Raw genomic sequence first — 12,523 nt, forward strand, 5'->3', positions numbered from 1 at the left:
TGAATGTAAACTTTGCTTGGCACAGAGTAGCACGCTATACTTGCTAGTTCTTTTCATTACATGTTTGGGTATCCCCTGGAGTCCACGGTCTTAGGACTCCCTATTCTTCAACTATGGGTGGAGTTGGCATTCTAAGGTAGGGGATGGTCTCCAAGTGGGAGGTCTGTGAGTTCTGGAACTGAATGTGACTCTGGGACAGGGAATGAGGCCATAGCTAGTTGCATAGTAACTTTGTGTATGGAGAGACAGGCTACTGTTTACAGGTAACTAGGTGAGGAGTTATAATCTGTAAAGAAGTTAAAGGTTAAATGAAGGGAATTCTGGTGAGATGAATGGGACCTGGTGCACTGAACCAGCTGCTGGGTTGTCAGGAAGGACAGCCTTCGGGACCCTGCCCCCCTCATGGATGAGGGTCAGCGTTTTATTATGCAGATTAGACTTGGCGTCTCCCTGTGACCATAGAAACCCAACCAGTTCTCTTTCAACAGTGCTCTGAGGAAGGGTTATTTAAATCTGGCACTGTAAGAGTAGCTGCAGCACAGACCCTCCTCAGAACAGCCCAGAACTCTGGGCCCTCTGCTCCCAAAGTGAGATGGGATGCCACACAAGCAAGAGCACCAAGGTGGTGGGGGAATCCCACAAACCTGGAGAACAGCCCGAGGGAGAAGAGCCAAATCTGGAGGCTGGCGCTGAGGCAGCAGATGGCAAGGACATCTCATCGAAGGATGGGGGCCCTGCGCTCAAGAGCTGAGGTGTTTTCCTCTCGAGTCGGTCCGGACCCTCTCTTCATTCTTGGAACTGTCTTTGGCCTATGAAACCTGAGACAAACCCAGTCCTGAGAAGCTCCGAATACAAGGAGGAGAGAGAAATCTCTGCCTTCAGCAGGTTCCCTCCTCAGGCTTTGCTCTTTGGAGCTATGAGGAATCCTATTCTCCCTGGCTCTCTATGGAGAGGACAAAAGAAGTCTTCATGTGTCGTGGGACTTGTCCACAGCTTCTGCAGACGGGCAAGCCAGAATGTTCTGTAGCCATGTGCTACTGAGCTGTGACTGTCCGGGGACCCCCAGCTGCCTCACCTTCCGAACTCTCCTAAATGTCCACGGGGCTGTGTGGGGGGTCGGTTTGCTCTCTTTCTCTCCTTTCTCTTCAAGAGCTGGCCCAAGAGCCAACATCCCCAGCAGGGTCGTTTTTGTTTGGCTGGCTCCACACGGTTGGTGATGAATAATTTAATATTTAACTGGGAGAATTGTCTGTGAATTATGGGAACAATCAGGATCGGGCTGTGAAGAGAGTGAGTAGGAGGCAGCAGGCCTGGTCATCCTGGAAGTGGAGCCCGGAGCACTGGTGTGAAGGACGAGGGCGCATGTTCCTGGTTTTTAAGCCCCCAGACAAATGCCCCTCTGCTGACACCCCTGTGTCTCCTCATATCAAAAGTCTGTCAATTTGGACTCTATAGCATCTGAGCTATCTGAATCCAGCCCTCAGAAATATTTCGCTGTTTACTAACATGCCTGTCAGCCTTTCTTCCTCACCCGCTCCCCCACCACCAATCCTGCGTGTGTTTTGTTTTTAATTCGAAAGCGTTTTAATTGGAAATCAAATGGACATGTTTGCAAATAAATGATGACAGACACATGTGAAAGACAGGCCTGCGGATGTGAGAAGAGAGGGCCAGCCAGAAGGGGTGGGTGTAACTCTGTGGAACAGAAGTGAGAAAAGAAGCTCTAGAGTCTTCTCTTTGTGCCAGGCACCACGCTGACGAGTTTACAGGGGTGCTTTATGGTAACCGGCACGGCCGCTCCCATTTTATAGATGAGGCAACTGAGGCACCAAGAGGTTAAGTCGCTTGCCTGAGCTTGGCCATCTAGGACAGGGCAGAGCCCAGAGCCGAGGCCCCGCAGCGTGGCTCCCGAATTTATGCTGTTCATCACTGCCGAGTCCTGTTGGAAGTGGAGGTCTACCCTGTGAATACATGGAGATGCAAGTCCCATCATGGCCTGCACCTAGCAGGGGCCACTTCTCTTTCCTCATTTGGGTGTACCCACCTATGAAGAAGTAGGCAACTGGTCCTCTAGGTGTCGGTGCACTGCACATTTTGGGTGCCTTGAGGGACTGATGGAGAGGAGGAGATGGAAGGGTGAGGAGGGATCGAGGGGGACAGAGAAAGAGAGAGAGGGAACAAGTGTGAGCCCAAGCTATTGCAAATGACCCTTCTTTTTAGCCATAGAAACCTCAGAAACTGAACGAGATTCTTTGGGGATGACAAGGCAACCAGGCTAAAGAGAAGGAAGGAAGATAAGCAAAGACATTCAGCCTGAAAATGCACTTCAGCCTGAAAACGGTTCCTTTTGCCTCAGCAGAGCCTGACATTTTCCAAAGACAGTGTAGGAGAGACGGGGCCTCGTCAGCTGGCCCAAGGCCCTGCTCTGTCCCTGGGGGTGGTAAACTTTCAGTGTGCCAGGAAACAGGCCTGGGCTTGCAGCTGGGGATCAGGAAGTTTGGGGCCTCTTTCTACAGCTTACTGGGGATAGGCCAGACTCGGGTAACTGCTTTCAAATTTTTTAAAAAGACAATTCTGTTTTTCTCCCTCCTAATGGAAATTCATCCTGCAAAACAGGGTTTGCCTGGGAAGAAGCTGCTTACAATGCACCCTCAGGACTCCTGGAGAATGTTCTCAGCTGCTGGTGATGCTTTGAGGCTGGGTGGTGCTCATCTCACCTGCTACTGAGAGGCGGGACTCAGATTCTGCTTATCAAATCAAATGAAGGAAGGAGGCTCCAGGGCCTTAAACATTCAGACAGTAGGGTGGTTTGTTCTGTTTCCTTCAGGGATGGTGCAAAAATGCTCATTTGAGTAAATTCAAGATCTCCGAGGGCTTTTAAAAATAAGATTCTTTTATCCACTATCAGCTGTGACAGGCATCTGCATTTTGCCAGGAAGTTCATCTGATAATGGGAAAAAGTACCCAGTTTCTTTTTGAAGATATTCCATTTATTCCATGGGGACCTGGTACCACTTATCTGTCTCCCTCTGAGGCTCAAATGCCTGGTGAAGTGGTCAGAATTATGTCCACTTAAACATAACTTGAACCTTTTAAAAAACAGGTCTGTACAGACTCCGCCCATCACTTGAAAGCCATTGCTCTGGCCCATTTCCCAAACTACTAGAAGAGGAGGGCTTTGTTTACTAATCAACTTACCTATCTACATATTCTTCCACTTGTCCTTCCCTTTATCCATCCATCCATCCATCCATCCATCCATCCCACTTCACTCACTCACTCACTCACTCACTCTATTCAGCTCTTTCTTGGATTTTTCATTTATATGAGGCAATACATTTCCCCATTCAAACAAATACTTAATTGAATTTCTACTTTTCTCTGTTATTCATTCATTTCTTTCTTTATTCATTCATTAATTCAGCAGTTACTGGGTAGCTACCCTATGTCAAACTTCTTAGCACTAATAAAAAGTTGATGTGCATCTTTCTAGGAGCATAGCCTGGAACAGGGTGGTCCAGAGAAATCCTTCCAGCCCAGGTGAGGCCTGAGTTGAGGCTTCACAAGTAAGGAGGAATTAGCTAGAGAAAGAAGATGAGTGTTTCAAGAGAAGGGGAATGTATGACCCAAGATAGGAAGCTGCGTGGGGCATGATGTGTAGTGTTGTGGGAGCCTGAAGGGCATGCCACATAATAACAGGGAGGAGAAGCATGACAAGTAAAAAGGATCAGGTCTTGCAGGGCCTTGTATTTTATATCAAGAGGCTGAGAGATCATCCCAATGCTGATGAAGAGTCCACCGAAGAAGAATAGTGCTAGAACATTGACTGCTTTTGACTGCTTGGATCCTACCTTCTGGTAACAAAGCCCATCTTCTCCCCTTGGAGGACACTTTTCTTTCCACTCACAGTTTATATGATCCCATTCTCAGGCTCCAGGCTAAGTGCTGCTTGTATCTGGTTTGTTCAAGGAAGATCATCCGGCCCAAACCAGTCCAGACTTTTGTTGAAGCAATTAGTGAAGAAGTGTCCATTTTCTTTTGGAGTTAGTAAAATTGTAGGATTTAAGTCTGGAATCTCTTAGTGGCATTCCCTACTAGGGAAGGCCTTGAGAATGAAACCATAGAAGAGATTGGGACTGAGAGAAGTGGAGACCTATTCCTGATGAACTTGTTTGGACAACTGGATCCAGCCATGCTAGAAGCTAATACTATCCCTGGATGATTAACACAAGCCAATATATTCTCACTTTTTTTTTTTTCTTACTGAGAGTGGTTTGAATTTGGTTTCTATCATTTTCAAAGAGTTCTGGGTATATCACATCAACTCAGATGTGTATTTTAGGTGGAGTAACTTGGTAGCTGTTAGAGGTGAGAGGGATAAGGCTGGAGGCAAGAATACAAATTAGAAGACAAATGCCCAAAATAATAAAGACATATTAGATAGCTGTTAGTATTTATTGCAATGTTGCAACCAGCCACAAAATCTCAGTGGCACACAGCATAAACTTTCTCTTCTTTTGATTACATGTCTGTGGGTTACTGTGGCTCAGGTGATCAGCCTACATGAGGAGTGTTCACATGACAAGTAGCAGGAGCACAAGAGACTGAGTCTAAGGAAGTATCCTTTTGCATGGAGGGTGGAGGAGTGAATGTTTGCTAAACAATATTCTGACACAAATGGGATAGAGTGAAGAGGACAGATTCAAGAAATAGTTAAGAGGTAAAATCAACCAGTTTTGGTGATTGATTTTTCATTGGGGTTAAGGGAGAGAGAGGAGTCAAGGTTTCTACTCAGGTGGCGGGCTGATGATGGTGCCACAATATGAGAAAGGGACTCTGGGCAGAGGGATAGGTCTAGAGGGAGGGTGAGGAGTTGAGTGTTGGAACGGTTGAGTTTGATATGCTCATACAATGAAAATAATAACTTGATGACTGATTTAATTTAACTTAACATGGTGATCATTTCATGATATACACGCATATCAAATCATTATGTTGTACACCTGAAACTAATAGAATGTTACATGTCAAGTATACCTCAATTAAAAAAACAGCAAACATTTATGTCACTCATACTATGTCTGGGAATTGTTCCAAATGCTTTATTTGTAGGTCTCTTCTAATCCTCACAACCACCCTATTTTCACTTTACAGATTAAAGCCCAGGGAATTAAATAATTTACCCAGGTCTTTTAGCTCTCAAGGACAAAGCTAAAAACTGGCAGGTTGGCTAGCAGATAAGAATTTATTTGGGAGTTGTGGGAACCCTCTTGGACCTCCAGAGTTGGTATAAGATTGTTTAAAAGTGAAAACATTTGAGAGGCACCTGGGTGACTCAGTCTGTTAAGTGTATGACTCTTTCAGCTCAGGTCAAGATCTCAGGGGTGGTGATATCAAGCCCTGTGTAAGGCTCCAAGCTCATCAAAGAGTCTGCTTGAAAATCGTCTCCTCTGCTCCTCTCCCCACTCTTTCTCTCAAATAAATATATCTTAAATTTTTTAAAGTAAAAATGTTTGAACACATTTGATGCAGAGAGAAATCTTTTTTATTTTTTATTTTTTAAGTAATCTCTACACTCAATGTGGAGCTCAAACCCATGACCCCAAGATCAAGAGTCACATGCTTCACTGACTAAGCTCTACTACTAAGTTCTTATTTGAACTTCCATTATCACCTAAAGCATAGCCTTCTGAAAATACAGCTGCTATTAACTCCTCTCCTAGGGGGTTTCCTAAAAATTCATTTGCCAAGAAGGTAGATTTCCCATTCCCACTGGCATCAAAGAACCCAATAGACACTTCCATAATCTCCCACTGAAGACCTAAAAAGACCTTTTTAAAAAAATGGTATACAGGGGATCCCTGGGTGGCTCAGTGGTTGAGCGCCTGCCTTCAGCCCAGGACGTGATCCTGGGGTCCTAGTATCGAGTCCCACATCAGGCTCCCTGCATGGAGCCTGCTTCTCCCTCTGCCCGTGTCTCTGCCTCTCTCTCTCTCTCTCTCTCTCTCTCTCTGTGTCTCATGAATAAATAAATAAAATCTTTAAAAAAATTGGTATACATACACCTTTCTTTTGGGTAGCTCCATGAGTTTTCCATTACTGGCAGCTCTCCTGCATTGCACATGTGAAGATAAATCTTGTGTTTTCTTCTGTTAATCTGTATTTTTTCACTTAAATTTTCAGGCCCCCAACACTGGATCCAAGTGGAGAGGTAAAGTTTTCCTCCCAACAAAGTCATCAGAATACTTTCAGTTAAAGCCTGAGGGGAGTAGATTAGCACCCTCTCCTCTCACTCATATACCCTGAGGGGAAGAGCTATCCACAGCAGAAGAACACGTGTCAAGGGAAGGTCTCTGGAAAAAACAATATGTAAATGGTGGTGGGCTGGAAAAAACACAAAGAAACCAGAGAGGGATGAAAGATCAGACCAATGGAAGGTGACAATCAATGGCTGTCCTGTATAGAGCCCTTACCAAATTCCAGGCGCTGTGCGCAAAGATTTTACAAAAATTATTTAATTTGCTCCTCCTAATAGCTCCATAAGGCAGGTAAAATTCACACATTATGGGCGAGACCATACAAAGATAAAGGTAGAAGTTGGAGCCAACAAATCACAAGTCAAGGAACACCTGGGGCCACCAGAAATTGGAAGAAACAGGGAAGGATTCTTTCCTAGAGCCTTCTGGGGGGAAGATAGTCCTGCTATCACCTTAATTTGGTCTTGCAGCATCCAGAACTGAGAATGAATTTCTGCTGTTTCAAGCCATCCAGTTTATGGCACTTTGTTATGGCAGCCCTAGCAAACTAATAAAACTGCTATGCTATCACTGGCTTTCTCAGAGTAGAAGACTCTAGAAAGAGAGTGATGTCAGTGAATTCCAGGAGGAGGGATGGATTGTTGGGATTGGAGGAGAGTAGAAAGAGCCTGCCCCTTTAGAGGTGGGTTTCTGAATCACACTTGAGGCGTCTTCAAGGTATGCATGCTCATTCTCTTGATTTGGAGAAGACTCATTCCTATTCTCTCGTTAAAGAAAAAATTATCTGTGATGTTTGTTAAATATGGTAAGGCAGACTTACTCAGGGGACTACTACAATGAGGTTTTGTAGGGGGAGAGAAAGATCAGGTTCAACTCTGACTACACTAAGGACAAGTGGAAATTTGTTGCCAAAGAGCAAGGTAAGGGTTAGTGGATGGAAATAAGAGGAAACATCAAGGCTGGGGGATTCTTGCTTGACTGAATCAATAAGATTCTGGCTGAAGGCAGACAAGGGTGATAAGTTAGGGTAATTTGATCAGATATCAGGAGTGGGGGATTTTTTTGCTAAACTGACCCAGCAAGATTCTTGCTAAAATTGGACTAAATGGCCAATGATAGGACTCACAGTCAGGGCTTGAGGGCTTGGAGAAGTCTGATTAGTTAGGTCAAAGAGAATTTTTGTCACCCTCCACACCATGGCTGTCGTTGCCACTGATTGTGATGAGAATGTGTCATATTCATGCATTCAACTCACCTCAAGAGCATTATCGATGAGATGATAGGGAGACTTAAATCAGGCCTTTTCTGATGTGTGTGGGTTGTGGTTGGTCATGGGGCTAATAATTAGGATAATTGAGACAGACTCTTTCCATAAAAGAGTAATTCCACTGGGCCCTTTCTGGGCTCTATGGATAGTTGCTTCCTCCAAGAGAGGTCGCCTGTGTTGTCCTATTCCTTCCACCTTTTGAAACAATAAAGGGCAAATATGACTGTGCCCAGGGACTGGTTAGCAAATCAACTGAACATCAAAACTCAGACTTTGAAAAAAAGGTTAGTTAATAATGTCAAACAACTTCCTGACACATCTTTTCTTCTTCTAAATCTTTTTTTGGAAAGTCTCCATGTCCCCTTCTCTTCTTAACCTCCAACTGCACCCCCCAAAACATGAGAAAACACCCTCATTATGCTGATGAAAATGCTGAGATTCTCTATTATTACATGAACTTAAATTTTTTTCTCATTAAAAGGAATAACTTCCAGTTTCCAGTTCTGCATGGAACTTGGAAGTTGCCACTCTATCTTAACAACAAGTGCAAAACTAAATAGACTGAAAAATCAACAGCTCTTTAGATCCATGATGAGAGGACACAGGGCAAGCTGCAACTGCAAAGATTGGAGAGACAGACTGGTTTATGCAGGAGTCACAGTTTATCTTGAAGAGAGACTTGTGGATAGAAGCTGCCTTCGAGGAACAAGTGCAGGGGAAGGAAAACCTGAACTTGTAATTAATGAATTGTTGGAAGCTCAATGTGGACAGGCCTGAGAGTTAAAAACTCTAGAGGAAGCCAGTTTGGGGGGGGGGGTGTCTTCCCACTTTCATGAATTTTACCTCTAAGAACTCAACTAGGTTCTCACAGTAAATATCAGAGAAAAAGCCCCTCAGGCTTCCTGTATGGGGAGGGGAAAGGAATCATTTTGAAATATGTCAGAATACTCTGTTGACAAGTGTTGTGCCCAAGATTGCGAATCTGAGAAACCACTGAGGAGCCGACACCGATGCAAGCGCACGAGTTTATTAGCAAGCTTTAGGTCCAAGTATACCCGACACAGCGGAGCAGGGACTTGGACCCCGAAGTGGGTTACCGCTGGGTTTTTTATAGGCTGGTCTAGGGGATTTTCAGAAGGGATGGAAGAATTTCTCAAGTTCTGTTTACATTTTGATATGGGGCTTTCAAGGGCATTGAGCTCTGTTCTCATTCTAATATGGGATTTTCTACCACAGGGGTGGGCTCTGTTGTCTTTCTGATATGGGATTCTTGCTGAGGGCAATTCTGAGCTCTGTTGTCCTTCTGATATGGGATTCCCTGCGAGGACATTGAGGACATTCTGCAGTTTTTCCTATAAAGTTCAGCTCTTATTCACAGGGGCCTAAGATGGCTGTACTTGTGCTAATGCTAAACTTGAGGTGGAATGGCCTTGATTTTTCTCAGCCTCCACAACAAGGTCTGTCCTCATGGGAAACTGGTTAACCAGAGCTTAACCTGCTGAGGTATTATCAGATCCTAACTGGCCTAGGGAAGGGAAATACCCAATGCCAGTCAGTTCTAGCCCTCCACTTGGGTGAAGGGATAAACTCCAGCCCACTATAGCCATCCTTTCCCACTCAAAGGGGAAGGAAAAAAACTGAGAAAAACTTGTGAAGGTCACAGTTCAATGGCACAGGGTCATTAAAAGACTGAGACCTGGTGCTTGCACTAGGCAGCACACATACTAAAACCAAGACATAATCATAGGACTATAAAATGCTTCCCTTCTCCTCACACCTTACTGAAACATTACTACCTATAAAAACCTATTTACAACTATGGCTTTTACTCAGTACATCATGTCTGGCTATCAAGAAAATAAAGCATACTAAAAGAAAAAAAAAACCCACAAAATTTGAAGAGACTAAGCAAGCATCAGAACCAGACATGGTGGGGATGTTGGAATTATCAGTCTGGGAATTTAAAACAACTATGATGAATGTGTTAAGAGCTCTGGTGTATAAAATAGATAGCATACAAGAACAGATAGACCATGTAAGCAGAGGTATGGAAATACTAAGAAAGAACCAAAAAGAAATGCTGGAGATTAAAAAAAAAAAAAAAAAAAAAAAGAAAAAGAAAACCCACCACAACATAAATGAAAAATGCCTTGGATGGGCTTATTACTACATGGAATATGGCTGGAAGAAATCATCTCTGAGCTTGAGGATATTACCAATAGATCTTAAAAACTTAAAAGCAAAGAGAAAAAATACTGAAAAAAAAAAACCCCAGAACAAATTTGCAAGGACTATGGGACAACTATAAAAAGTGTAACATACACATAATGGAAATACCAGTAGAAAAAAGGAAGAGAAGAAATATTTGAAACAATAATAGCTGAGAATTTCTCCAAATAAACGTCAGACACAAAACCACAGATCCAAGAATCTCAGAGAACATCAAGTAACACAAATGCAAAAAAAAAAAAAAAAAAAAAAAAAAAAATTCACCAAAAACTACACCTGAGCATATATTTTTCAAACTACAGAAAATCAAAGATAAAGAAAAAATCCTGAAAGAAAGGGAGAAAATTTGACTTATAGAGGAACAAAGATAAGAATTACATCTGTGTTCTCCCCAGAAACTGTGCAAACAAGAAGAGCATGGAATGAATATTTAATGTGTTGAGAGAAAAAAAGAGATCAACCAAAGATTCTGTACCCTGTGAAATTATCCTTCAGAAGTAACAGAAAAATAAAGACTTTTTCAGAGAAACTAAAATTGAGGTAATTTGTTGTCAGTAGAACTAGGCTGCAAGAAATATTAAAATAGATTCTTTTAGAGAGAAAGGAAGTGATATAGATCAGATACTTTAATCTACACAAAGAAAAGAAGAGCATTGAAAGATTAAGTAAAGGTAAAATAAAAACTTTTATTTTTTTTTCTTAGTTGATCTAACATTGGATAATTTGTTAAAAATAATAATAGTAGTAATAATGTATTCAATTATGTATGCTTATGTATGTATTGTGTTTGTGTATATATATATATATATGCTTATATATGTGCTTATTTTATATAAACAAAATGAATGACAGCAATGGTACAAAGGATGAGAGATAAAAATTAGGATTATTTTGTTATAAGATACACAACTTATGAAGTGGTACAGTGCGTGTGTCTTTTAAAGACTAGTCAAGTGCAGTAATGAGAAGCAGGGAAAAAGTAGAACAAGGACTGCAATCTGTAACTGACAGAACAGTCAATTGAGATAACTCACTACATTCAGACCAGCCTGATATTTGAAAGTGGACTTCAATTAGTTGTAAATGTATATTGTAAATGCTAGTCAACAAAGGAAAAATAATAAAAAGAAGTATAACTGAAGTACTAAGAGAGGAGAGAAAATAAAATCACATAAATTGCTCAATAAAAAACACAGAAGGCAGAAAAAGAGTAGAAGACAAGAACAAGTACAAAGAGCAAGAGAAAACAGAAGCAAATATAGTAGATATTCATCCAGCTGTATTATTTTTTTTTCATCCAGCTGTATTAATATCACCTGAATGTCATTAGTCTAAATGCACCAATTAAAAGATAAAGATAGGCACAGTGGATCATAAAACAAGACCTAACTGTTGTCTATAAGAAATCCATTTTGTTTTAATTTTTAAAAATATTTATTTGAGAGAGAAAGAGAGAGAGCATGAGTAGGGGGAAGGAGAGGGAGAAGCAGACTCCCCACTGAGCAGGGAACCTGACGCGGGGCTCAATCTTGGATCATGACCTGAGCTGAAGGCAGATGCATAACCAACTGAGACACCCAGGTGCCCCAGACAGCCCATTTTAAATATAAAGATACACATAGATTAAAAGTAAACAAATGAAGAAAAATATTCTAACACTAACCAAGGGAATGCAAGAGCAGTATAATGACTTAAGACAGAGCAGACCTCAAACCAGGGAGTTATGAGGGATAAAGAAGGGCATTACATAATAATAAAGGCATCAGTTCTCCAAAAAGATATAATCATCCTTAATGTGTATGTGCCTAACAACAGAGTATCACACTGCAGGAGGTAAAAACTGATAGAACTGTGAGGAGAAATAGATGAAATCCATTATCCTCGTTGGAACTATCCATACCCTTCTATCAGAAATGGACAGATCCAACAGGCAGAAAATCACTAAGGACACAGTTGCACTCAACAGCATCTTAATCAACTAAATATAATGGACATCTATAGACTACTTCATCCAAGAACAGCAGAATATGTATTCTTCTTCATTGAACACAGAATACATATTCTTCTCAACATTCACTGAGAGAGCTCACATTCTGAGCCATAAGACACATCTTAATAAATTTAAAAGAATAGAAATCATGAAATGGCTACTTTCAGACCATAATGGAATTATACTAGAAATCAATAACAGAAAGGTAACTGGAACATCCCAAAATACATAAAGAGTAAATAGCACAATCCTAAATAAAACATGGGTCAAAGAAGAATTCTGAAAAGTAATTTAAAAAATATTTTGAACAAAATGAAAATGAAAACACAACTTACACAATTTGTGAGTTGCAGCAAAAGCAGCACTTAAAGGATAATTTATAACAATAAAAGCACGTATTGGAAAAGAAGAAAGATCTAAAATCAGTAATCTAGTTTTCTACCTTAAGAAAATAGAAAAAGGGGGCAGCCCCAGTGGCGCAGCAGTTTAGCGCCACCTGCAGCCTGTGGTGTGATCCTGGAGACCTGGGATCGAGTCCCATGTCAGGCTTCCTGCATGGAGCCTGCTTCTTCCTCTGCCTGTCTCTGCCTCTCTCTCTCTCTCTCTCTGAATAAATAAATAAATAAATAAATAAATAAATAAATAAATCTTAAAAAAAAAAGAAAATAGAAAAAGGAATATCAAATTAAATCCATAGTAAGCAGAAGAGAATAATAAAAGTTAGACTTGAAAGAAATTGAAAACAAGAAATCAATAGAGAAAAATATATAAAACCAAAAG

At 41.5% G+C, this 12,523-nt stretch overlaps 1 protein-coding gene across 1 annotated transcript; it reads left to right on the forward strand.

The window, feature by feature from the left end:
• The first annotated feature begins 55 nt into the window (after window positions 1–55).
• Window positions 56–5,510, forward strand: CHD9NB (CHD9 neighbor). Its single transcript, XM_077898439.1, has one exon. It carries the CDS (start codon window positions 593–595, stop codon window positions 749–751), a length of 159 nt encoding a protein of 52 aa, XP_077754565.1. The 5' UTR covers window positions 56–592; the 3' UTR covers window positions 752–5,510.
• Window positions 5,511–12,523: the final 7,013 nt, after the last annotated feature.

The sequence above is a fragment of the Canis aureus genome, chromosome 5 (assembly GCF_053574225.1).
Source record: "Canis aureus isolate CA01 chromosome 5, VMU_Caureus_v.1.0, whole genome shotgun sequence".
In the NCBI taxonomy this organism is placed as follows: domain Eukaryota; kingdom Metazoa; phylum Chordata; class Mammalia; order Carnivora; family Canidae; genus Canis; species Canis aureus.

What these genes read in the sequence shown, in the direction of transcription:
- CHD9NB (XM_077898439.1), top strand. Translation starts at nt 593, where the DNA reads ATGGGATGCCACACAAGCAAGAGCACCAAGGTGGTGGGGGAATCCCAC.